Genomic DNA, 27,759 nt, shown 5'->3' with positions numbered 1-27,759 from the left:
GAACTCCTGCAAAACAAAGATAAACTTTTGTCTACAATGTATATAACCTGTTAGAATGGGGGGGGGGGGGAGACGAACTATTTAAAGCCTCAATGACACACTGAGAAATAAATGTAGGACACAACATAGATTTAAGCCTCTGGGAGAAACTTTGGAAAAGTGACTTGAAATTTACAGCATACTATTCTTTGAAAGAGAACTATTTGGAACTAACTCCGAGTAGGCTTGCTAAGATTTACAAGACAGAATCAAATAAGTGCTGGAAGTGTAAAGAGGTGGAGGGAAGGTTCTTTTCATATGTAGTGGACATGTAAAAACGTAAAAGAGTATTGGGAAATGATTTATAATGAACTGGAAATTACTTTCCCCCCAAAAAACTAGAGCCCTTTCTGCTGGGGATAACTCAGACTGAAATCCCCAGGTTTCAGAGAGGGTTATTTATGTATGCAAAAACTGTGGCCCGTGTTTTGTTAGCCCCAAAATGGAAAGTATGTGAGGTCCCAACTAAAGAAGATTGGCAACTTCAGTTGACAAAACAAGCGTAACTTGCAGATTTAACAGATAGAAGAAGAACAACATACGTTTAAAGAAGATTGGAAAACGTTTACTGAGTATATGGAAAATAACTGTGTACAGCTGAAAATGCTGGCAGCATTAAGATAAATTCAACATGAATAATTTTTGATGGATGTAATAGAGGAAAACCGATTGGAATAGTTATTATAAAATACGCAGGGATGTAAGATATGCAAAATGAACCATGGAAAGAGAAGGGAAGTCATGTTAAAGTATGTAAAATGTTATATAAACACATCATCATAACCCCAGGAGAGTTTAGACACAGTTGCCAGGCCACAGCAGCAGTAATCCAGAAGACATAAAGATGGCTAGTGAGCCTCATAGCAACTTTCAAAGGGAGGAAGATGCTGGTGCCACTGTGATTGTAGGGATCTAGGTTGCAGCATAGCAGTACCTTTCCCTCTAGGGTAAAGTAGTCTCTACCTGGATTGGGGAGTAAACATGACCGAGGGATAGAGAACAAAGGATCTCTGTTCTTCAAACATGAACAGCCCTAATGACCACCTTGGTGGAACTCCTAAGAGACACCTGATGTTCCCAGCCCAGAGACAAAAGGTGGGTGCGGTGGAAGTGTTAATGATGTAGAAAGGAGTGGCACAAATATTGATTTGCGTGGGTACTTCACATCACAACCTGGAGAGTGAAGGGAAGAACGTTCCTTGGTCTCCTCTTCATAAACTGAAACAATTACCTCCACATCTGGAGAAGGTAAACAACTTGAGTCACCAACACTAGCTGTGTATAGCCAAGGCATTATTAACCATTCGCTTGGGAGACAGGAAGCTCTTTCCAAAAGCATCACCCACATGTGTGTATATTGATGATCTTCTGACAGCAAACACTACTCTAAACCCTGTGCTCTTCTCTTACAGAAATATTATAATTGTCATATTTATCAGTGGTTTGTCATCGTCTCCTATGCATTTTGCAATTTTAAAACAGTTGCTGCACCACAGACACTTCACTACAATTGTAACATCAAATAACAGTGAAGTGAAATCAAAAGTAGAGAACACACACATACACATGAGAACGAGAGAGACAGAGAGAACAGAACAGAACATTAGAGTGAGTGGAATCATCAGATCTCAGAGATATTTTCCACAATGCTAATGGGTGGTAGTTGAAGAACTCAGCAGGAAGGTGTAGCGCCCATCTCTGACAGCATGCATGCTTAGTTCAGCGGGTGCAGTTGGCTCCTAAATATGTGTTAGTTTAAGCTCTACATGTTTCTGAATTGTGCTCTGTACAGGACTCTCTTTGTGTGCCCGCACAGGGAGTACAAAGAAGAACAATGGTTTATGTTCCTCTACTATTATTGATTACTATATACTCTGTATACACTTGCACTACTGTCTCATAGCCCTTCTATACATGGGTCACATTAAAAGAACAAAAAGTTAAACTATGCAAACATAAATAAGGCCACCCTGAAACAAATAAGCAAATTTAGCCATGTGATGTTAACAACTTGGGACTGTAGCACACAAAAAGTGAACACATTGGAAAAGTTCTTTAACTCTAGAACATGTTTTACTTGCAACTGCAAAAGGATTATTTACTGATGCACTTATTCACACTTACGGGACAAGTGGGGCCATCAACAATATGTTGCAGTGAAGAATGCTTCTGTTCATTGTTCCAACTAGGTCGCCATGCCCTTTTCTAGAACACTCCACTACATTCCATCCTCCCCACCCCGGTTTTCCACTCTTCACCCGCAACAGACACCGTTTTGTGGCTACTGAGTGCTCAGCCATCACTGAAGTATTTTGGGATCTCTTTCCCCCTTAGGGTTCTTTTTTTAAAAAAAGTTTTAAAAACATTTCTGCAACCCTTGGAAATCCTCCAAGCCTGCCAATACTCTTGTGTGTATCATTAACCATCCCTCTCCTTCATGGGTGCAAACTGATGACTGAATCATCTGATTAATCATGCAATTTTCTTGGCTACTCTGATTTAGGTCAAGACTTTGAAGGCTTTCCAATAGTTTCAGAAATAAACTTAGGGCTGATACACACAAGGCCCCTAATCCCTTATCCAAGGAGTAACTAGCTTCAAACTCTGGTGTCAAACCCTAGTAGGAACAAACCCAGGTTAACATCAATCACAGTTGAGATTAGTGCTGACACAAGGCTTAGTAATAGTTAAAGCCATGGTGAGAATTTGTGCAGAAGGGAGCGAAACCTTAACCACAATAAAAGGATCAGAATCACAATGTGTGCACTAGCTCCTTGCTGCAAGTCAATGTGAGTTAGAGGCAAATGAATGAATGGCTTTATTTTTAACTCAAGAGCACCTTGCTCCTCAGTGATCACGCTTTACCTTTCTGGTGATCTTGGATTCTGCATCAAACCATCTGCATATTTTATGTGTAAGGACTTGAAATATACTTAAGCTAAACTTGCATCCACTATCCCTTACCAGGCTGGCCATAATCAGTGATTGTATTTCCTGCCCACACAGAAAAATATTCTAAGATATTAGTGATTTATCGGTAGTTTCATAATCAAGTAACTAATTGAAGTTATTAACAGTTACAAACAAATGTCATGATTATCTATGAGTTAGAGATACCAAACCATTAAGTCACAGAAGGTCGTTCACTTAAGGAAGAGTAAGCATGTAGTCAATGAAACTCATTTTTAATTATTATTTTTTTTAAAATAACTTTACACAAAAGTTGTGTTTTGAACCCTAGTACAAAATAAATGCATTAAAATGAAATTCTTGTAAATATTGTTTTCTGATTATTATTCTTAGAATTTCAGGGGGGAAAGCTGCAGTGAATAAAATTTCAAACTGTTTTAAATAGTGAATTCAGTATAACTAATGAAATTTAATTTAAATGCTTATACGATGGAAATCGTCCTTTGAGGATAAAGCACATTCTTCCTGTGTGAATTGCACACAATAATTTGGCATGGCAAGCATCAAATATTTTAGATACATATTTAATTGTTTTTCAATCAAATATTTGTGCATAGAGTATTATGTAAGAAATATCTTTCTGAGCAAATATGCAATTTTTCTCTCAAATCAGTATTTGCAGGGATCAGGTTGTATCTGAATAAACCATACATGGGAGTAGGCCTAATGAAATCAATACAGTCTATTCTGAATATGACTTAGTCAAGATACAGTCCATTAGGTCTACTAAGAGATAAATAAACATAAGAAATATTATGTCCCATCAATCTTAGATCAGCCTATTAGTAATTTACATTGCACTGGCTTCAGCTTGGTTAAGAAAAGCCATATGCAAGGAATAACCATGTATTTATATGTTTTATAGCTTTCTCTTGAACATTATGGGAAAAACCATTTCTAGCTGCAACTGCCAATTGCATTCTACAGAATTTCCCAAATGGTATCCGTGTAGACATATCAGCCATGGTTAATTATGGTTGGGCAATTTGTGCAGATGGAGAGGGGGAATACACAAGCTTGCGCAGTGGCGTAGCGTGGGGGGTGCAGGGGGGGCCGGCCGCACCGGGCGCAACATCTGGGGGGGGGGCGCTCGCACTCGCAGCTATCTGCCCCTACCTGGCTCACTCACTCTCTCTCACTGCAGTGCTGGCTGTGCGAATCCGATCCGAGCCGCCGGGTCGCTGCCCACTGTGGAGGGGAGGGTGCCAGGCGTGCGGTGCAGTGCGGAGAGAGAGCGAGGGACTATCTGGGGGAGGGACAGTGCAGCGGGGGGGCGGGCGCAAATTACTTGCCTTGCCCCGGGTGCTGACAACCCACGCTACGCCACTGAGCTTGCGGCTCATCGTAATTCCTTTAACAGGCTTTCAGGTTTTGTTTGAACTAGCTCAAAGTAGACTTAAACAATTTCAAATATTAAAAGTATTGTTAAGTTATAACTTTCTAGGGGGAAAAAGACTATAGGCGAGGGAACCTGAGCTGATGAACAATATAGTAAGTGGAATTCTGCTTTCTTTCCCCTCCGCTGCCCAGCAACCTTCCAGGTTCAGAAGCTTCTCCACATCGAGGTAGCAGTCTCTCATCTCCCAGTTGCAAATGAAAATCCCAGGTAATCCATGTTTTGCCCACATTCTATATTCTTTATTCACCATCACATCACAGAAAAGCTCCATCCTCATGTTCTTTTAGAAACATCCCCCCCCCCCCCAGAAGCCAATTAGAGATGATGAGTGGAACTCTGTGTTTGGCAGCAAAACATGGGGCTCCCAAAGCAGAGAAGGGATACCTACAGGTGAGAAAATGTAATTGAGAAGGGTTGCTGAACTTTTGCCCCACTCTCTGTTTTTCTTTGTAATTTCATTTCTTGGTTGCCTGGGAAGGTAAGTGGGGGAAACCACCTGCAGGGAGGGGAAGCAGAAAGTAAGCAGCAAAAGGGCAAGAGTTAAACAAGCATCTTCCTCTTGCCGTTCCTCTACTGCAAATAACTCTCTTCTACTGGCACCCAATTTGCACTTCTGGCAGCAAATGAAGCAATATGCTTACATGAAGACCATATTATTTATTATCCACCAAAAGTTGTGTGAGCATTCTACATAGGTTTATATATCTATTCCTCAGCTTCAAGTTCTCGGTTGTGTATAAACATGAGCTAGGTGGAGTTTGGTTATCTCAGTTTGAGGCAAATGGAACATATATCATTCAATGTCAATGTTCAGTACATAATCCTTCTTCATCAAGCATGCTAAAGAAAACTAGAGGGCATTGAATGACCTTCTGTAGCTTATATCATGGCCTGGAATAGAATTGCTGTGATGCAAATCAAGAGCAAGCCATGTTACCAACAAGAAACAAAAACCACTTCATGCTGGGAAAGGGCACAAAATATATTAACTGCAAACAAACTGTCTGCTTATTTACCTTCTTATTAAGCCAATGCCACAGCTTGGGAGAAGGAAAGTGGGAGAACGCAGAAGAGAAAGAGACAAGAAGACAGTGAAGAATTATTGAAGAATGCAATTGTTGTGCAAAAATGAAAAACACACACCCCTGGATTATCCAAGGAATGAAATGAAACCATTCCAGAGACAGACTTTCATCAAAGCCGTAAAGACGTGGCAGAAACCATCAAAACCTTTTTTTCAATCAGAAGAAAAATGTACAGTATTTAGAAATTTTAAGACATGCACTGTACCAACAAAAGTCGGACTGCACTGATTTATATTAGTGTATCCTGAGCTAAAGTTTATGGGCCACTGTGAGCTAAAATATACACAACTGCATTACCTACAGAAAACAAACCGCCTTCTGGGGTTGTTTGGATGACACTCTTTAAAAGGGTTCATTCTTCTGGGGTGAGAAAAATGCTAAATTCATTTAACAAGCCATGGGACTGGAGATAGGGAAGAGAAAAGGAGATTACTTACCATGTATTTTTTTCTTCTCCCTGACTCACCAAGGGCATTCCAAAAATCTTTGGCAGCAGCACCCTTGCAAGGTGCAATCACTTTAGCTGCTCCGTCAAGGGGAGGGGCCTTCATTCTACCCAGACTAAACTAGAATAACCCCTCAACCCTATAAACTGATAACAAAACTCATTAACTTGATGTGTAAGAAAGACAACTGTATAGAGAAAAGAACAGGACCATAGTAACAACCACAGAGATCGCTGCCTAAAAAACCACCGACCCAAAGGATAGCACAGACATGAACAGAATGCCCTCTGGCAGTCATGGAGAACAGGAATAGGATATCTTCTTCTCCCATGTCTCAAAAGGGCACTCCAAAAATGTTCAGAATTCTTTAAAAATCAGTACAGTGGCACCTTGGTTTAAGAACAGCTTAGTTTATGAACAACGCTGCAAACGCAGAAGTGTTTTGGTTTGTGAACTTTGCCTTGGAAGCAGAAAATGTTCCACTTCCTGTTGAGTGTAAATTGAGTTCCCCACTGCTATGGGAAAGCACACCTTGGTTTAAGAACGCTTTGGTTTAAGAACGGACTTCTGGAACGGATTAAGTTCGTAAACCAAGGTACCACTGTACTGTCCCAGAGTGGGGTCCAGGGACTAAAACTTTATGAACAGCTACTTTCTGCAAGACCCTTCCCCTAAATGCTGCATGTACTGAGGGCATCAATTGTTCAATGCCTTAAGAATTGTGTGCTGGAAAATACACTACCACTTTGCAAATTTCTGCCAAAGAAGAATGACTTCAGGAGGCTGCTGCAACCCAAGTACCTAGAAATGGTGGGTTTTGATACTTTCCTAACCTCTGAACCAATCTGAAAGAAATCAAAAAGAGATTCAGAGTGTCTGTCACTCTCCCCAAGTACAATTAAAGAGCCCCTTAAATGCCCAGTTTGTGCCACATCTTTGCCTGTTGATGCACCAGCTTAGGACAAAAGGTGGGAAGGGAAACTTCCTGGTATCCCTGTAAAAGGTAAAAGAACCAACAATATTTTGCTTCTGGCAATCAACACACCTTGGTAATTTTGAGGTATTATCATAGTCAGAATCCAAAGAAAAAGGAGGGGGAATTCTTCTCCCACCCCCCACCCCCCAGGGGACAGTATTTGGCATATCAAATCTGTATAGATAAAATGATGCCTTTGTAGAGTGAATATAACAGTGGGATATTTAAGTAGTTTGTTCCCGTTAATGAGATCTGCTCTCAACACTGCACAGATCTTTGATGGGTTTCTATTCCTTTACTGGTTACAATAGTTTATTTCTTCTGAGGCACAGGGAAAACTTACAACATGGAAAATATGGGTGGCATTTCAAAACACTGACAAAGCATTCTTTGGCTCTCTGCAGCAAACTCTCTGATAGATGGGGGGGGGGGGAGAGACTTGTCCTGCTGCAGCGAATCATTCTACTCCTGTCTGATGGAACATCACAGCTCAATAATATCCATAATTGCCAATGTGCCTACTTTTTCAACAGCAGACACACCGGTGCCACACACAAAACATGTAGCATTGCAAACCCAGATATGGAGCAGCTCTTAACATTATGCAGCTGGAAGCGGAAAATATCACGAGGCTGGGTATCAACCAAGTTGGATGACACAGCTAAATATGGCCGCCCATGTTTAGGAGCTTGCCATCTGCACATGTCACAAGCAGTACAGCATTCACAATTTTGTGGTTGTGAATGGCACTGTTCAGAAAGCATGTAAGTACTGTGAGCAATTTTAATAATTATTAGTTAATTATTAATTGATGTTAATGGTGTTCTTATTATCATTATCTTCAAATGTATGTTAAGTTTATCCTTTCATATGCACTATTATGCACTATATATGCATTTTGCTCTATAAATGACACTATCTGAATAATAAATAATGCTAAAATAGATAGATAATGTTCTTGGAGAATCAGCATTTACATATTCCTCTTGTTAGGTTTGGTTTATGACTGACTGGCTAACTCACTCCAGCTGAATTTTCAGGCAGAAAATGTCCTTGGCATAAACTGAATATGCTCCCAAAGTTAGGTCAGGATTGGATTAACACACAATTCTACCTATAAAAGTGTAACACAGCCTATACTGGTCCTCTGGGCAGAGGGTGGCGAGTATGAAAATTTGGATTCAAAAGGTATTTGTATTCTTTGAATTGAGACACAGATGCCTTGAAAAGAATCTTGAATCTTTAGTATTTTCAGCACTGGTGAAGAGATCCATTTCAGGTTTTCATAATCATTGAACTAGATTCAAGAGTATTTTGGGATTGAGGACTCATTCCATCTCTCCAGATAGGTTTTCCGGAGCGAGTCTGCAGGCTTGACACTCCAATTTGATGAACAACAGGGGCTACTATGCCCATTTCATTATGTCACTGGTTTTTATGTGGTGTGACGTAAAGCACCCACCTCCCTGTCTGCTTGTGAACACTTTTGCAAAACACATTGACTGTTCAAACAAGGACACGGCTATTTTGAAGCGAGTTCTGAGATTTACTAGTTCCTGGTTGCAGCCAACCAGTGCTTCTTGTGGGTCTCTAATGAAGGCCAGACACAGGAATCTTCCACTGTCTGTTCCTGGATGCAAGCAAATAGGAACAGTCGACCTCTAATGGGCATGCTGGATTTTGCCTGGCATCAGGTGGAGCTCTAGTTCTCAAATTGTTTAAAGAAGATCCATAAAGAGTTAGACAAGCATCTCTGCACTCCTCTGCAATGGGGCTTTGGTCCTGATCACTTGAATTTGGATGTGCTGTATGACTACCATTTTGGTTGCTTTGAGAAGTGAAAAAACTTTTGCAACTTGGAATTGTGCTCCTTTTTGCTGTGAATAGCATCTTTTTGGTCCTTAGCTTCAGTAAGTCTAGCATCCAGTGGTTTACCACACACATTTGCTCCAGCAAAAGTAGTAGATGGAGATGGATATGTGAACTTGAATCTATTTCCTTAGCCACACTTATCCAAGCTACCCCTCTGGTGGCCTACGCTCTCAGTTCTTTAAGGGTATTACTGGTACATGGCCATTACCATATTTTATGCAACAATTGGAGAACATAGTATGTTGGCTGTTATGTGATTTTTATTTTTTTCCAGCCATGTTTTAATGGTTTTTTTATTCATTGTGTGACAAATGAAAACATTCTTTTTATTTAACAAAACCTATTTTTTTTAAAAAAAAAAAGTTGGACTCATCAAAGAACAAACATACAAGGAATGTTGTGGAAACTGGTATCTTCCTCAATACATCTTTGAGCTGTTTGGACTTCAGCTCTGTTATAGTGAGCCCATCTACCCAAAGGCAGCTCAAAAAAAAAAAAGTTTAGAAACATTGCTGCTGAGGCCTGAGAATTCTTTCAAAGAGCAGCTTCTACTCTCTTATTCCTTCTCCATCAACTGGAATAATGGCATTAGGTGAAAAACATTTGGCACTTCAGCTTCAAGGTTTGCCAGGGCTGATGGAGACTAGGGCTTCAGTAGGATTACCTGCTAGTTGCACCATGTCATTCTGTGCTTTAAGGTGCTTAACGGACAGTAATGGGAGAGCGGTGCTTGAAGAAATTGCAGCTGGAGGCCAGTGAGCAGAAATAAGACTGTGCTTATCAATTCAATATAATATCTGATCATGTTACTTTTGTAGTACATTTTAAAAGGTGACCTGTATAGACTGAAATGGCAGGAGCAAACTGCTAGGCCATTGCCAAGGCAAAGAAATAAGGCATCGTCAGTAACACTGGGCAATAGAAACTAGATGACCTACAAGAAAATAACCTACTACAAAATTAAGCAGCTTTCAAATCCAATTAATTATCTTCTTAAAGGCCAGTGAAACAGTGATGTAGGGCGGAAAATTTTCCTTAATTTTTCAATTTGATTAAATTCACTACTTACAAAGAAATTGATGCCAATTGCAAATCAGTATTAGGTAAGCTTTTCAAAGCTTTTAGCTTTGTTTACTAAACAGAAGTAAAATAAGCATGCTAAATTAGTTCATTCTCGTAAGACATCAGAATATTTTCCAATGCAAACTGAAAACATTCCTATGCAAATTACTCATACTCTGTATAGGACTTTCCCCCAGAAAATCCACACAAGTGGTAGCAAGTCAGTAATGAAGTAGCCATGCACTTTCATTCTGCTACAATGACCACAGCATGCAACACTTGAATTCACTACACAGAGAATTCATGCATTTACTACAAGGTGGATGAGCAAATCTGAAGATAAAATCCTAAACATAATCTATTGCAATACCTTCTAGAAAACCAGAACAAGAAATAAGATGAAGAGTAGATCCAACCTCAATCGTCATTCCAGATTTTATTTTTTTTAATGAATTGCTTCCCAGAAACAATCCTGAAGTGATCTAACAATAAAAGCATCACTATAAAAATAAATTCAAGCTCAATATAGATGGGATAAGAATGTCCACTTACAAGGCTTGCTGAAATAGGAAGACCTTCAATGGATGCTTTTGTCATTTTTATGTACACCACTTAGAAACCTTGGTGATTAAGGGATTAAAAATAGCTGGTGCAAATAAACAATTAAAAGATCACAGAGATGACACCATGAGAGGGAGTTCCCAGAGGGTAGATGTCACCACACTAAAGGTCTGATTCCTACATCGTAGGAAACGGACAACTTGATGAGATGGTATTTGCAGGAGGGCTTCCACTACAGACAACAGTGATAGACTGGATATATAAGGGATGAATTATTTTTTTTAAGTATCCTAGTCTTAAACTGCATAGGGTTTTGTACACCAGTACCAGCACTTTAAAACTAAGCATGACAGCTCATTGGATACTTTCAGCAGCACTGTTAACATATTGGAAATATTCTGCCTCACTGAGCATAGGGTTGGGCAATGTCAGGTTTTCAACGCATCAGGGCTGTTCAGCTGGGGGGCAGGAGCACTGTAAAGGACCCCCCACTCTGCCACCAGCTTGCATGAGCCAGCAGTGGGATGGGGGCTCCGTTAACTGCTTGGCTGAGGGGAGAGGCAACCGCACAAGCAAGCAGTGGAGGGCAGACTCCGTGAAACTGCTTTGCTGAGGCCGATACAGCTAAAAGCTCATACAACTAGACATTCAATTAATATTCAGTGGACTCTATTGTTTGTTTTGTCCCAATTATACTATAATAAAACAGTAGAATGATAATGACTTACTCTGTGCTTTAGCTTGCAGCGTTTATTGAACTTTGCTTATCTTAGATATTAGTCTAGACACATAGGAAAAGCTGTAAATGATTTCATATCACAATGCTCATTTGCAGGTATGGTAAGGTGGTTCTAAGTGTTTACCGAGATAATATAAGAGAATAGTCAGTGCCATCAGAAAATGTAAAAGATGTACAAGGCACTGGGGGAACTTGATGATTTTGGACTGATTATTTAAAGCTGAAGCTCGATATTCAAAGATGAATGATTACTTAAAGACACCATCCATTCCTGTTGTGTCATATTCCGCCTCTCTAGTCACCTAGAACTATTTACCCCACAGCTTGAGTACTGCACTCTGTAGTCCAGGACCTTTGCCCCTGATACAGCAATTAATTTACAAGCAACCCCCCCATTTATGCGGGGGTTATGTCCCGAGGCCCCGCACCCACACATGGAATTGCGTATATTTGAAACACCACTGGAAAAGCCTGCAAACACCCTCTAAACCTCTCGACATCCTTTAAAAAACCAGCAGCACATACCAGATGCCAAACTCCACCAAGCTCCCTCCAAGGCTCCAACTCTCCACAGGCCTCGACCATTGGTACAAAGGCTCCTGGGATAGCTGGGCGCTGTTTTCATGCCTTTTTTGCTCTTTTAGGCCCCCTTTTTGCCATTTTTAAAGTCATTTCCAGGTTTGGTGAAATGCATGTATGTGCGGTTGCACACATACCGAACGTGCATAAATGGATGGGTGTCTGTTCATGCAAACTGCATCATGATCTATGTCCACAGTGACTTTTCTGAGAAAGGTTTCTCTTTTACCATTTTTGAAGAATATTTTTTATTTTATAACAAACAAACAAACATTATCAGGATAGTCTCCATATGGCAGGTTAGAAAGCAAATTTCACCCACAACTGTTACAGCTTCTCAGACTGGCCAAGTACTACACAACTGGAAAGGCACCCTAACGTTTGTGATTACCTTTACAATCTGTCTCAGCAGATTTTTCCATTAATGTAGCAAGCTCTCACCTGGCCTGCTGTTTCCCACCCTTTGAAAAGTGCAGAATGTGGCCCAGCAAGTCATCTAGAAGGAAGCGTCTCCATTACTAATGCCAAGGAGGTATGTATTTGACAACCCCTTGGATGGGTTTATTACTGGGAGTCCCTCTTTGGGGAGGGAAAAAGAAATTTGGTCTGCGGAAGCTCAGTTGACTATAGACAAAAGAGATATTGGCTTGGAACCCAAGTTCTCCGATCCAGTGGGGACTCCCATTGGCAGACATGTGTATGATGATCCCAAAACCTGCTGGAGCAAATTTTCATGAAGCACAAAGGGCTACAATCAGCAAAAGTCCCCTCCCTACCTTTCACCTGCAGGAGCATCCTATGGCTTGAGTTCTGGTCAAAGGAACACTGTACCTAAGCCATTAACTACAGCAACCCTAACTGTGTAACTAGTACTGTTTACAACCTAAAACCCAAACGGTGCAAATTACCTTCAGGAATGTACAATACTAAAGGGTTCTTGGCATTCATTACAGTGCATGAACGTATTTGTAATTGAAATAGGCAAAAGCGGTTTGACTCTGCCCCCACTCCCCCAATATATCTGATGCTCCGGTTGAAAATCAGGATAAAAATCCTGTTTCCGTTTCCGAGCACAATTCAGTGTTGGTGCTGACCTTTAAAGCCCTAAACGGCCTCGGTCCAGTATATCTGAAGGAGCGTCTCCACCTCCATTGTTCTGCCCGGACACTGAGGTCCTGCGCCAAGGGCCTTCTGGCGGTTCCCTCATTGCGAGAAGCAAAGCTACTGGGAACCAGGCAGAGGGCCTTCTCGGTAGTGGCACCCGCCCTGTGGAACGCCCTCCCATCAGATGTCAAAAAGAAGAACAACTACCTGACATTTAGAAAACATCTTAAGGCAGCCCTGTTTAGGGAAGTTTTTAATATGTGACATTTTAGTGTATTTTTCATCTTTGTTGGAAGCCGCCCAGAGTGGCTGGGGAAACCCAGCCAGATGGGCGGGGTACAAATAATAAATTATTATTATTATTATTGTATTATTATTGTATTATTATTATTATTATTATTATTATTATTAAAATGTTTAAATAAATTTTATATATGATACACACAGAGAGACGCACAAGTTTAAGAAGCAACTTTAAATACCTTACTGTCTAGCTTTAGAATGACTCTTCCGAGGCCCTTGATTGGTCGTGGTGCAAGAGCTTCTTGACGTTCTCTCACAAAATCTTCAAGGACATGCCACCAGACGCTGCAGTGACTCACCAGAAATTTCACCACTCCAAAGTGGACCACAAGCTTTTTGACAACCCACACTGCAATATTAAAAGAAGACTTACTTAAAATATGGGGGAAATGAACACAGCAATATTGCAGAAAGCTATGCTAAAATGGCTGCTACATTTATTTTGCTGATATAGGCAGAAAAATAATTTTGGCTGCCTGAAACAAAAACTTCCCAAAATATGTGCTTCAGGTACATAATAGCTAATAGGTTCATACAGATACATATTCCGTAGTTACAAGAGCTAGAGTCAAATAGGTACACACCTCAACATTAAGAACTTTGAAGGCTCCTTGATTCCAATTAGTGGTAAAAATTATGAAGGATTCTAAAAATTCCAAAAATATTCGGTTTTCTGAGATACACACAGCGCAAATGCAACAAGGCACATGTTCAAATATGTTTTGGAGTCTCATAATACATGGAAAGCCTCAGAGGATCCTAAACCATAGTTTGAAACTAATATGGTGTCTGAAATTACTCATGATGCCTACGGTTTTCAATGTGAACTGCACACAGCTCAGTCTGCTGCTGCTGGAAGTACTGTTTGGGAAAATCAAAATTATAAGAAGAGTCAGTGGAGGAAGAGCAACTTGTTGGGTACTTACTTTCCCCTCACGTAATGGAGACTGACCGGGAGTTTCTGAGGCAATTATGTAACTAGCATAAAGATTAAATATATTCTGCTCATTAGCACCAAAATCTAGCTTAGCCGTATGCTTTGGGGCTGAAATTATTTATACAAGACTTAATTATATGACTGTGGTACTCTTAAGGAACAAATGACAAAGACACAGCAAAGTCTTCCCAGACAGGGCAGATAATTCCTCTGCCAACTTTTTTCTTATACTGCAATAGGTAAATCAGCTCCATGTCACTGTGCTTATAAATAGAAATTCATTTATGAGCAAGTCACAACACATTCAGCCTGATCCTTAGGCCTCAACTGAGCTTCTTTTTCTTTATATTTTAAGTATTCTTTTTAGTACTCTAACTACTTTGATGACCACTTTGGAAAAATCTTCAAGGCATCAACTGTCATATGATCACATGCAGGGTAGCCAACAGGGCTGGGTTTCAACACTGTGATATATCACCAGCTAAACATCGCAATATACCAATATATCATGATGTCTAATATAAGGATGGAACTATGCAGAGGAAAACAGTAGGGCTTGGTGGTGTCTGGTTTTCAATTTCATGATGTATCACCAGCTAAGCACTCATTACCAAACTGGGAGACAATGGTCAACAGTTTCAGAACAAGCCAGGATGTTATTAATTTCATAAACATGGTTTAAGACCCTGGTTTGTTCCAGTTCACTGCTTATGTTCCATACAGTCCACACCAGCTCAACTAGTGCCTCTTACTATTTATACTCTGTAGCACAAAGTGACCTCGGGTATGTGATGCTAGGGTATGTATTAGGAAGCTGCCTGCCCAGTTTCCTTAAATTCTCCTCTGTGCCACATCCCACAGGGATTCAGAGGATGTGACCCATAATGGTGGCTTTTCAGGGAACACAAGGAGCTGCAGTAAGGAGGAAAGGGTAGCAAAACTCCCTTGCACAGCCACTGTTCTGCTCTCCTGAGTCTTGATTCAGCCAACTGAAAGTTTTCTGTTTCCTTACAATTTGACAAACTCTCTTTTCTCCACCTTCACAGGTTTTTCATCTAAATATTGTTTTACCTCACAATATAAGAAAATAGTGAACAACCTGCAACAGGTACTGGCAGCAGCTGTATTATCCAGAGATTCAACCATATCTGAACTATTACAATGGCCCAAGTAAGCAGAACAAAGTAGATATCACTTGTATTCTTCTTTTTAAGAAGTGTTCCAATCTCAGGTCTCTGTCTGCCACTCACAGTGGATGGAGAAGATGTGGCACTACTTTCCGCGGTTCCTGGAAGAAGAAAAAGTCAGCTATATAATACATTCAACAAGACTGGCAAGTTTTAACTTTAACTTGAATTCTGTGGCACTCCCTTCCAGTTGAGGTCAAACATTTTAACTGAAGTCTGATTCTACCATTTTAACAGATTCTTACCTTTTCTGTATTCAATTCTTGTAACCACTAAGAGACAATTGCAGTTAAGTGGTATATAAACAAACTGCTATTCAGAAGCACAGCAGTCGTCAGAACTGTATCTAAGATGCTTGGGAAGCCATGTCTACCAGTCTCGTGTAAACCCATACAAACTACTATGCCTTTAACACCACATTGTAATTTCCCAAAAGTCCAGCGTATCCAGAACTAAACAAGTTTAATCATACATTTCTAAAAAATAAAGAAGAAAAACTTAAAAATAAGAATTGCTTTCTAGTTTTCAGTGAAATATTTGCTTTCAGTGTACACAGAAATAACTTTTGCTGCAGTGTTTTAATCAAAGGCTTAATGCCTGGAATTCTGAAATCTCAAAAGAAAGCTTATATACAAATAATCTATTCATACGCCAAGGTTTGGCTAAGCATGATTTAGTGTGATGTCTAAAGTCCAACTATGGTTTAGCACAAGGTTTCAACTGAAACCAAGAATCAGATATGTGGTTTGACAGATGATTGTAAACCATGGATTTGTCTCCTGTTTGAATTTACAGAGCACAGCTGTAGCATTCCAAAGATCACTGAATTGAGTAGACAGAAAACAGAAGTCGATAAGCAACTCTAAATTACAGTTTACCTATACATTTGCCTCAAAAACTCTGCAAAATACAAGCTCAAAACACAGAACTACAATTACAAAAGTTGAATGTAATAGTATATATAAAAAACCCCTGATAGCATATTCTAATTCTCTTAGAGCATTCAAGCTTTGTGTTTTGTGCAGAATACTTCTCCTTAAGTTTCCAGTATTTGACTAGCAGGATTAATTTCTGCAAGTATGAATGACCCTTCACAAACAAACATCGAAAATGATGAACTGAAGTCATGTATATTGTACAATAGCAATTGCTCAAGACTGCAATCAAAACAGGCTAAACAGAAGTAATCTGACTGAATTTGGGACTGCTTGGTTTATAAACTGCTACTTCATATTTGGAATTATTCTATTGGTAGGTTTATTTAGTTTCAGCTGTATGGTATGCATATAAACATTACATAAAAGTAAGTTTGGCAGAACAAATCACAGATGGGGTTCTGAATTATTGCTTGCACAATCCATGGTTTTGGATGGTGCTGAAGCCCTATTTAAATTTGACAACATGATCACTAAAATCTCAGAAATTAATTTGTGTATCATGAAAAAATCCACATGAAAATAATATTTAATCAATTGGACAATTTAGCAAGCAAAAAAAACTGTGAGATTTCTCTCACAGCTCTCAAATTTCCAACTATGTTCTGTGACATTTTGAGAATAGTCCTTATTGTTTGCAGCGTGTATTAAAAAACCAAGTTAACTTGACAGAATCTGACTTGCTAATGTAATCACCATCTGCCCAGAGAACAGTTTATCCATACAAATACTCAATTCTTACTTGTGTGCCTTATCACCTGACAAATAGTTAAACTGCTATCTTACAATATGGCATTCAGCCATTATAATGCCACATCACTAAAATCACCATTAACATGACAGTTTAAAATACAAGTTGCATATTTTGCACTTTAAGCAGTAATCTTAAGGAACAAATGACAAAGCTGAAAGATGAATTACAGAACAAACAAGCAGTAACAAAATAAGCATAGCTAAACTTCCCTGCGATCCTTGGACAAAGGGCAGTATATATATTAAAAAAATTCAAAGAGCAAGATTAAAGCATGCAAACATATTGAAAAATGTCTAGCATTCTTACACAATATTCAATCACCTGAGGATTGCGGTGAATGTTCCTCATTATTCGATTCAAATCCTGTAATTGATATTGCCATGGCTATTGTAGATGCTGCAATAGAAACCATCTGACCAGGAAGCTCTACCCCTATAAAAAATAAAATACTTATAAAGGTCTGAAAGTAGTTTAATTGTTTTTTTTTCTGTTCCCATTCATGACTGTCAACAGCTTCAGTCACACCAGAATAATCCTAGACAACATTCTTTTTCGTCAGCTACCACTCACTTAAGATACTCTACAACAGGAGTAAGCAACCCATTGTCCTCCAGATATGTTGGTCTACTGCTTTCATCACCCACCATTATTGGTGATGCTGGATGGGGCTGATGGAGCTATAGCCCAACACATCTGAAGGGCCATAGCTTAGCTATCTCTACTATGGAACTACAAGAGAAAGAGAGTTTCTCACCTGAAGACTCTTTCCCACTCGGGTGCTCGTGCAACATGCCCACAGTCATTAAGACAACTATAACCAAAAACACTGGAATCTTCCAAGAACCTGCTGCAGAAGCTGAAAAAAAGGAGGTCCCGTGAATAAAATCGACATCCTTCTTACTGAAGAATATGCATAAACTAGTAAATGGAATGAACAAAACGATCAGATACCTGACAGATATTTGCAAAAACCTTACTATAGATGAAGTGAAAAGACTACGTTTTGACTGGATATTTTTACTTTTATAATGCTACTTCTGAAAACACAAGTATTATTTCCAAAGGGAGACAACAAGAACTGTAATAAAATAACCACCCTCTGGGCGGTTCGTATAAGGGAAACCACCATTTCCTACTAAATCTGGAGTAGTTAACCCATGACCTTTCAGCTGTTTCTGGACTAGGACTTCCACTGACCATTGGCCATGCTGTCTAGAAGTTGTAGGTCCACAGAATCTGGCTGGCCTTGGGCTCTCACATTCCTCCCTCTTCTTTTACATATCAGAGCAGAGTGAAAGCTTCCAGTTTTACCACAAATTAAGCATAGAAATTTGTGGTTGAACTATTGTTTGTTTGTTTGTTTATTAAATTTGTACACCGCCCTAGCTATACCTGTAGATCTCAGGGCGGTTCACAACATAAAAAACAAAAATTATATAATGAAAACAAAAACAAAGACAGCCCAATAATTCTCCCTTGGTTAGTGAGATCTGGATCTGAACCTGAACCATGGTTTGATCCTCACTTATTCTCACTAACTGTAGTTTCAACAAACCAGCTTGCTGAGTTTAGATGTCACAGGGAACTGTGGTTAGTTTGCAAGTGGAAGTGGGACCTTTTGAACTCCTCCTCTAGCACAAGAAAAAGAAGATGGGACCATGCAACCCTGAGGTTCCGGCAGATTCATTCACAGAACAAAACCATGGTTTCCCATTACAACTGGATTCCAGACATGGTTCAGATACAATGCAAAACCATGATCAAACCTTAATTTATAATCCCAATTTGCAAGGCCAGCATGAATCATTGTTTACTAGTGCATATTTGTGAATAAGCCCTATTTATTTTCATTAGGTTATTATTTCATTAGGTTATTATTTCATTATTCAAGGTATTTTAGAACGTATTTGAAACGGGAGGTCTTTTGTCTGGTTCACTGAAAATTGGTTTAAGTATTGCTTGTGGCCTTAAATGACAACTGTGAGGAAGAGTTGGTGTTGAATTCTCAGTATGCAAAATAGAAGGTAAGCATATGATGATTGGTCCTCTTCACCTACAGCCAGTAACTGAATTTATTTGAATGCAAAGTATTATTGGTACAAGTTTGACAGCTCTTTCAGAAATCTGTAGAAATACTTTATAGCCAAGTCCTGAAAAATAATAAATAAATGAAATAAATATTTTTATGAGGTTACTCACCCAAATGGAAGAGCAGTAGAATCCAGACAGGAACAGAGATTGTTCTCAGGTAACGTTCAGTGCTTGGGTTCCACTTAAATAATACAGTCAATAGATAGCCTGCTATCAAGGTCCATATCTTAACAGGAAAAGGAAACAAAAACAGCTATCAGTACTCATCCCTGGCAAACCCAAGTTAGCTGCCCAACTGGCAAATTTAATTATTAAGCAGAATAAAAACAGATTACATTAAAAAAAAAAAAAACCATGGGCTTTCTTCAATCAAAATAGCTTTTAAAGTCCCTAGAAGCCTTGTCTCTTTTTCAAAAAAAAATCAAGGTACAACAAGAATTTTGCCTATAATGGAAAGGAAAAGATGTTCTGTGGTTTTAAACGATGAGCTATTCCATACATTAGGGCTGGGTGATATATGGTTTTCAACACTGTGATATACTGATATATCACAACATCTGAAATAAGGATGGAACTATTTATAGAGGCATTGGCTGGCTTCACGGTTTTCCCCACATTGTGATTTCTGCATAGCAGGCGCATACACATGCATACCTACACCATGATTCACGATATATTGCCAGGTCAAAAAATATGAAACTGATATCATGATATGGACTTCAAACCAGTTTTGGAAGATATATCAATATATTGCCCGGCCCTACTACTTCTCCTCTTTGCATTTTATATGAGACTTCCTGGCTGTGCCTGTGTGCTTACTCTATAACTGAAGGTTTTCTTTAAAATGGTGCAACCTCTGGCCATCCCTGATTATTATTATTATTATTATTATTATTATTATTACTACTACTACTACTACTAGGGACTGAGCCAGTCTTCACAGAAAAGTGGGGCTTGAGAAGGGATTTCAGATGTAAATAAAACAGCATGATGTTGGTATACAGGGAGGCAGTTCTAAGCTTATGGGACAATAAAGGAGTGAGCTCTTTGAGGTAGCAGACCTCCAGGTGGCTGAAGATGGCAAAGCTGGAGAAAAGGATACAGGTAGGGGTGCGTCAGAATGCAACAGCAGAAGGATTAGGAGGAAGGGCCATGGACGGCTCTGAAGGGCAAAGACTGGAAGTCAGTGTAGGGTTTAAGGAGAGGCTCACAACCTCAAAATGACAAGAGAGGGGCATCTGTTAGATGCGGGGGAACCAAGACCAGAGGGAATATTGCAGTAGTCCAAGCAGTCTACAGAGGAAGAGTCATTTTTTTGCAAGAGAAAAAGGAAGCAGCAGCATGACTTGGTTGATACCTGGTTTTCAACATCATGATATATCAACAGCTAAACATCGCAATATCTTGACATATCATGATATATATCTGTGGTGGTGGAGAACTTTGCTGGGCTTCCCCATGGCGACAGAGAGCCTTGCTGCACCTCCCTGCAGTGGCAGAGGGTGTGCCGCGCTGCCCCGCAGCAGCAGAGGGCCTTGCCGTACCTCCCCAGTAGATTAAATAATAAAATATTAAATAAACTTCCATATATTTAAAATATTTTCAACTAATTTAAGAGTAGTTTACGTGATTTACTAGGCAAGTAGCATCTGCTTCCCCACTCACGAGGTCTAAATGGAATCTATGCATGCATAAGCCCTACTGAGTTCAACTAAACTTACTTCTACTTTCCTGGGAGTAAGCCCCATTGAATTCAGTAGGGCTTACTTGTGAGTAGACACGCATTTGCTTTCACTGCTTACCGAAAAACACCCTCCCCATCATTCTCACATAGTACCCGAGCTCCAATTTCAGCATAAGGCAGCCAGCTAAATCTGTCCCCCCAAAAGCCATCAATCTCTCCCTTTTTATCAAAGGGAAAGAGGGAGGGCAAGCAAGCAAAAAGATAAAGGTAAAGGACCCCGGACAGTTAAGTCCAGTCGCAGATGACTCTGGGTTTGTGGCGCTCATCTTGCTTTACAGGCCGAGAGACCAGGCATTTGTCTGCAGACAGTTTTTCCGGGTCATGTGGGTCTAAGCCGCTTCTGGCGCAACGGAACACCAAAACCAGAGCAGCGCACGGAAACGCCATTTACCTTCCCGCCGGACAGTACCTATTTATCTACTTGCACTTTTTTTGGTGTGCTTTCAAACTGCTAGGTTGGCAGGAGCTGGGACAGAGGAACAGGAGCTCACCCTATCGTGGCGATTCGAACCGCCAACCTACCCCATGGGAAGTTGTCAAGTCTCCACCTCTGGTTCACCAGTATATGGCCTTGCTGAAACACTTATCATGATGTTATTTCTATACCAGTATTCAACAATATGGCAATTTATTGCACAGCCCTACTTGGTAACAGACTGAACACAAGAAACAAGGAGGACTCAGCCATAAAGCCGTTCATGACTGTTCACCAGAGTAGATTGTAACTTTGTCAATGGATAAACGAGCGTAAGAGGGAATAGGACTTGGGAAGGGAGATCAAAAGTTTGGCTTTGGGCATACTGAAATGACCAAAAAGCATGTGATGATCAGAGAGTCAGCTGGAGATGAAGGACTGAAGAAAGGGAGACAGTTCAGGAGTATAAAGGTAAGGCTGGATGTCATCCATATGTGGCACAGAAAGCGGTGAGTGTTGATACCATCAGAAATAGTGTGCCGAGGGCCAAAAGCAAATCCCAAGTGACTTCAGCAGAGAAAAAAAAAACCAAGGATGAGCCTTTTCTGTTGGGACTATGTGACTCTGAAATGCTTTCCCCCAAGAGGCTCACCTGGCGCCATCATTACATGTCTTTGGACACCAGGCAAAAACAGTCCTCTTTACCTAGGCCTATGGCTATTAAATAATCTACGGTCTGTGATAGTGTGATTATTTTACTATTCATCTGTCTGTCAGTATGCTTTTTACTATGCACTGATGTATTGTGTTTCTAATGTTGTATACCACCCTGAGATCTTTTGATAAAGGGTGGTATATAAATTGAAAAAATAATAAAACTGTGAAAGAATGATTAACAGCTCAATTCTTACCATGTCTACTCAAAAGTATTGCTGAATTAAGTGGGGCTTACTTCCAGATAAGTGAGGTTAGGACCTCAGCCTAAACTGGTAGGGAAAAGAACCGTATCAAAACAGAACCATAGAAACCTAGACCAAGGCATAAAAGGAACCAAGCAGTAGAGTGATAAACTGTATCAAAGACAGCATAAATGAGGGCAGAATAGAGTTTTTGTGAGTGTAGTTTCAACAGAATCCAGGGAGTAGATATCAGACTGAAAAAAATCAAGATCTGAGTTAGAAGGAAAGTAAAACACAATGGGAGTCTGGAGACAAAGGGCAGAAGAGAGGGAGGATACATCAAAGGATGGCTTTTTGAAAATAGGGGAGACAATAAACACATTTGAACAGAGGAGGGAAGGGAGGCTCTGTTAAAGGCAAGTTCCAGAATGTAGCCCCAGCTCAAATGAAGCCCTATGGCTAGGATTCAAGCTTTCCTAGAAGCTGCATCCTTTAACCTTTCTGTGGGCGCAGTTCCAAGTGGCTGCGATTCAAGATGTGGGAGATCGCCCACAAAATTCCCCATCATGTCACATCTCCTAGGTGCTGAAACTGGACAGGTTCTAGTGCAGAGCCAACGCTCAATTAAAGCCCTGTGCACACTGCTGTAAGTCAATCTTTCCTGGGATCTGCACCTTCTTGAAATTATCTTAGATATGTTCCAGTGACTGCAATTCATTATTCAGGGTACAGTTTACATATTCTATGTTTATCCCAAGCCCTTCTGTCACACCTTTTCAGTTAACTATCAAATTGTGCTGTGATCTATCACAAGAGCATGAAAGCTACACCTGCTGAAATTCCCTTTTCCACATCCATTAAAGCTCAAGGGTTGTCAGCACCCGGGGCAAGGCAAGTAATTTGCACCCCCCGCTGCACTGTCCCTCCCCCAGATAGTCCCTCGCTCTCTCTCCGCACCGCACCGCATGCCTGGCACCCCCCCCTCCACAGTGGGCGGCGACCCGGATCGGATTTGCACAGCCAGCACTGCAGTAAGAGAGAGTGAGTGAGCCAGGTAGGGGCAGAGAGCTGCGAGTGCGAGCGCCCCCCCCCCAGATGTTGCGCCCGGTGCGGCCAGCCCCCCCTGCACCCCCCACGCTACGCCACTGTCAAGGACCCCAGGTTTTCGTCATCTAACCACCCTACTTATCGACCATGAGTGTTTAATTCTTGTTTGCTGCTTTATTTTGAGTTAGGGCCAAGGCTGAGTAACACAGGAAAGAAGACAAAATTATCCAGTGTTCCTACATTCCTACCAAGTTCCTACATTCCTACCAACCACACAGCCTAATAGTTCAAAGACACATGCTTTCTAGGTAAACAAGGAAAGCATGTGAAATGTACATACAGTATGAGAAGTGATGTAAAGCCTGGAAAGATGAAATCATGTAAACAATACTAGCTTTGTTGTGAATTAATCTGGTTTAGCGGTCACAGTTTAGGTGTAAAGGTGTCTAAAAACGTATTGCTCTTTCTTCTTCCTAGTTTAAATCAATTCACCCTGCCAAAGCCACATTCTCTTGTCCCAACCAGGGGTGGGCATGCAAACAGCAGCCTATTTGCTGCAAAGTAATCTGTGGCGCTGTGGGTTAAACCACAGAGCCTAGGGCTTGTCGATCAGAAGGTTGGCAGTTCGAATCCCCGCGACGGAGTGAGCTCCTGTTGCTCAGTCCCTGCTCCTGCCAACCTAGCAGTTTGACAGCACGTCAAAGTGCAAGTAGATAAATAGGTACTGCTCTGGCGGGAAGGTAAACGGTGTTTCCATCAACTGCTCTGGTTCGCCAGAAGCGGCTTAGTCATGCTGGCCACATGACCCGGAAGCTGTACGCCGGCTCCCTCGGCCAATAAAGCAAGATGAGCGCCGCAACCCCAGAGTCGGTCACAACTTCAGGGGTCCCTTTACCTTTTACAGTTCATGTGAGCTAACTGCAGCAGTTGAAGGACAAGCAACCACTGGAAATTGGGCACCTAAAAAGTGAGTTGTTACTGAAATCTCTTCTCCTGGACCTGTTGCATATTGGCACTTCGCTGCTCCTCATCTTGAGTCGGCCACGACTGGACCTAATGGCCAGGGGTCCCTTTACCTAATCTGGTTTAGTGGTCAGTTTTGCACCCCCGTGTAGGTGTGAAGCATTCTCAATGGGAAACATAAATCAGCTTCCCCTCTTTCCTCCTGGCGTAACCCAGTCCACCAAAGGGCAACCCAAAACCACCTTGCGGGAAGCCGCATCCTCTTGTCCGAACCGAGGGAGTGCACGGGCTGCGATTACAGGGCGGGGCGGGGGAAACCCACGCGCTCTGCACATGCCCCGGAGTCCCCACTCACCCAGAGGCTGCTGAAGCAGTCCAGCCCGGCGCCGATGACCCCGGCGGCCTGGGCGAGCGCGGCGCGGGCCCCGAGCGAGGCTCCGAGCGCGTAGCAGCCGTAGAGCGCGGGCCCGCCGGCGCCCAGCAGCACCAGGAGCCTCCTCCGGCGGAGCAGCTGGCGGCCCAGCGCCTCGGCGGCGGCGTTGACGAAGCAGAGCGGCAGGAGGAGCGCGGCGGGCAGCACGGGCGCCCCGGAGCGGCGCAGGCGGCGCAGCCAGGCCCGGCCCAGCGCCGTCAGGGAGCTCTTGAAGGGGTGCAGGAAGGTGCCGCACAGCGCGGCCCACAGCAGCGGCCGCAGGAAGGCCTCCAGGATGAAGTAGACCAGCACCGCCGCGCCGCAGCACAGCCCCGCCAGCACCAGCGCGCCCGTGTTGTAGAAGGCCTGCCGCAGGGGCTTCTCCAGGCGGGGCAGCGGCAGCGCGGGAGGCGGCCGGCCAGGCGGGCCGGGGCTCGCCGCGGGCTCCGGGCTCGGCGAGCCGCCTCCGCCGCCGCCGCTGTCCCCGCTCTCGGCCATGGGCAAGGCGCCGGCGACGCCGGACCGCGGCTGAGGGGCCGCCTCAGAGGAAGGGGCCGCGGAGGATGCTGGGGGCTGTAGTGTTTTCTTTTTCCCTCAGGCGGCTGCTTAGGCGCTGGGAGATGCTGCTCTTTTTCTTCTCCCGGGTCGTGGTTTCGGCTGGAGCCTGCAGCGCGTGCTGGGAGATGTAGTTCTTTTTTCTTCTCAGGGCGTGGCTTTGGCTGGAGCCCGCGGGGGATGCTGGGAGATGTAGTTCTTTTCATTCTCCCAGGTTGTGGCATGGTTTTGAGGGGTCCTGGGAAATGCAGTCTTAGCAGGGGAGCCTGGGTTCCCATTCACACCAATAGGCGTTCCCTTTTGTGCTTGTCCCCACCTTCTGATTTGTTGCTTTTATTATGCCAATTACGTACAAGCAGAGCATGCGTGCAGATAGCTGTGCTGGAAGCTTTTTTAAAAAAATAACCTTTAAAAAAAAAACCCACATTCATAGAAAATTAGAAGGACCCAAGAGGTTCATTTAATCCAACCAAGGAATCCTTTGCTCAGCACTGAACTCCAACCCACGACCCTGAGTTTAAGAGTCTCATGCTCTACTGACTGATATCTGACATCAGTATTTGCTGTCACCTGGTTATCTTAATCTGCTAGGACACAGCAATGGTTGAGTATGGGTAGTAGTAGAGGGGTAATAACCTTACTCCTCAAATCTTTATAAAGAGAGCAAGCTAGAAGCACATGAGCTACTGATTCAATACTGCCATCTCCACATGGGCATCAATGTTTTTCCAGTGGAAATTTTTGAAATCGACCCTCAAGTGCAACTGAAGGCAGTATATTTAATATTGGGTAAGTGAAAGCACATCAGTATTTTGGAATTGTTAAAATTTGCAAATAGGGTGCCAACATATCAAAATGACTAGGTGGGAAATAATCATACCATGGGCAAAATTGTAGGTACACATCCTTTCTGTTAACAGCTGCTGGTCAGACTACTGCAATCTGCTCAGTTATTCCAAATAATATTGCAACTTGCTCAGTTGATTTGGGAGGGAGGTCTTAACAGAGACTGCTGCTGCCACCAGCCGGACCAGTGTATATTGCAATGCTTAATGTTTGCACCTTAGTAGGTTGAGCAAGAGACCCAACTCACGGACTCCATCCTTGGATTGACCCTAAGGTTTAAAGAACATTGATTGAAGAAGTAAGATGGGCAGTAACCAAGGAGAGGGCTTTTATGGAACAGCTTTCCTAGAAAGGCCAACCTAGTGTCCCCTTGGCATCTTTCCAGTGCATCTTTCAAGACCTGTTCTAGCCAGGTCTTTTGAACACTTTGTGTAGCCTGGCACCTTAATATTTTTTCATTTTTTTTCTGTGTTTGGTTTATCTGTACACTTTACATTTGTCCCTACTGAAAGTAACAAAATGATTTTTAGGAAGTGTAAGGTTCTACACTTAGACAGGAATAGCCAGCTGCATAAATATAAAATGGGGGACACTTGGAGTGCTAGTAGTACATGTGAAATAAATCTAAGGGTCTTGGTGGACCACAAGCTTAACATGAGACAACAGTGTGATGCAGCAGCAAAAACAGCTACTGCCTTTGAAGTTGTATCAACAGAAGTGTCCAGATCAAGGGAAGTAATAGTACAACTCTATTCTGCCTTGGTCAGACCACACCTGGAGTAATGTGTCTAGTTCTGGATGCTACAATTTAAGAAGGATATTACAAGCTGAAATGTGTGCAGAGGATGCAACCAAGATGATCAAGGGTCTAGAAGCCAAGCCTCATGAGGAACAGTTAAAGGAGCTGGGTATGTTTAGCTTAGGGACGCAGGTGGCGCTGTGGGTTAAACCACAGAGCCTAGGGCTTGCTGATCAGAAGGTCACGGTTCGAATCCCTGTGATGGGGTGAGCTCCCGTTGCTCGGTCCCTGCTCCTGCCAACCTAGCAGTTTGAAAGCACGAAGTGCAAGTCGATAAATAGGTACTGCTCCGGTGGGAAGGTAAACGGTGTTTCTGTGCGCTGCTCTGGTTCGCCAGAAGCGGCTTAGTCCTGCTGGCCACATGACCCGGAAGCTGTACGCCGGCTCCCTCGGCCAGTAAAGCGAGATGAGCACCGCAACCCGAGTCAGTCGTGACTGAACCTAATCATCAGGGGTCCCTTTACCTTTATGTTTAGCTTGGAAAAAGGGGAGATGGAGAGATGATAGCCATCTTCAAATATCTCAAGGGCTGTCGCATGGAAGATGGAGCAAGCTTGTTTTTTCCTGCTCTGGAGGGTAGGGCTTGAACCAATGACTACAAGAAAGGAGATTCTGACCAACCCTCTGCCAGTAAGAGCTGTTCAACAGTGTATCATACTCCCTCGGGAAAGTGGGCCAATGGTCTGATCCAGTAGTCCATTCTTATGGAAGCCTCTTTTTCTAACTTTTTATTGACCTTCTGAACACAGGTTTGCCGTGCTATGCTGTCCTGGAAATCTTCCCTCTGGCGGGGGGAAACTTCCCATGTCACCACGATCACCTCCCTTGTTCTCTTATAATGGCAATGGCTCCCACCTGAGTTCTGGTGAGGTCCGGCTGGAAAAAAGCCTTGCAGGAAATTCCAACTAAATATCTGGAAGAAATTTCTGATGGTAAGAGCTATTGGACAGCGGAGGTTGTGGACTCTCCTTCATTGGAGGTTTTTAAGTAGAGTTTGGATGACCATCTGTCATGGATGCTTTAGTTAAGATTCTTGCCTT

At 42.1% G+C, this 27,759-nt stretch overlaps 2 protein-coding genes across 3 annotated transcripts in view; both read right to left on the bottom strand.

The window, feature by feature from the left end:
- TMEM245 (transmembrane protein 245) overlaps positions 1-25,180 on the bottom strand; it is a 52,739-nt gene extending 27,559 nt beyond the window's left edge. Inside the window, exons 1-7 of one of the 2 annotated variants that reach the window (XM_083407631.1) lie at positions 24,463-25,180; positions 19,148-19,265; positions 17,703-17,804; positions 17,270-17,380; positions 15,172-15,360; positions 13,315-13,484; positions 5,425-5,448 (exon numbers count right to left, since the gene is read on the bottom strand). In XM_083407631.1, the coding sequence (XP_083263757.1) occupies positions 5,425-5,448; positions 13,315-13,484; positions 15,172-15,360; positions 17,270-17,380; positions 17,703-17,804; positions 19,148-19,265; positions 24,463-25,017 (1,269 nt within the window). In that variant the 5' untranslated portion in view covers positions 25,018-25,180. The remainder of the gene's footprint in view (positions 1-5,424; positions 5,449-13,314; positions 13,485-15,171; positions 15,361-17,269; positions 17,381-17,702; positions 17,805-19,147; positions 19,266-24,462) is intronic. The other variant, XM_083407632.1, reaches the window with a different exon arrangement.
- The window catches only part of GALNT1 (polypeptide N-acetylgalactosaminyltransferase 1), a 538,911-nt gene that overhangs the window by 239,385 nt on the left and 271,767 nt on the right, over positions 1-27,759 (bottom strand). The window lies entirely within an intron of this gene.

This window comes from Podarcis tiliguerta (genome assembly GCF_965153285.1).
Source record: "Podarcis tiliguerta genome assembly, chromosome: 13".
In the NCBI taxonomy this organism is placed as follows: Eukaryota; Metazoa; Chordata; class Lepidosauria; order Squamata; family Lacertidae; genus Podarcis; species Podarcis tiliguerta.
Note: the sequence above shows the minus strand (reverse complement) of the source record. Positions and strands in the feature narration are given on the sequence as shown.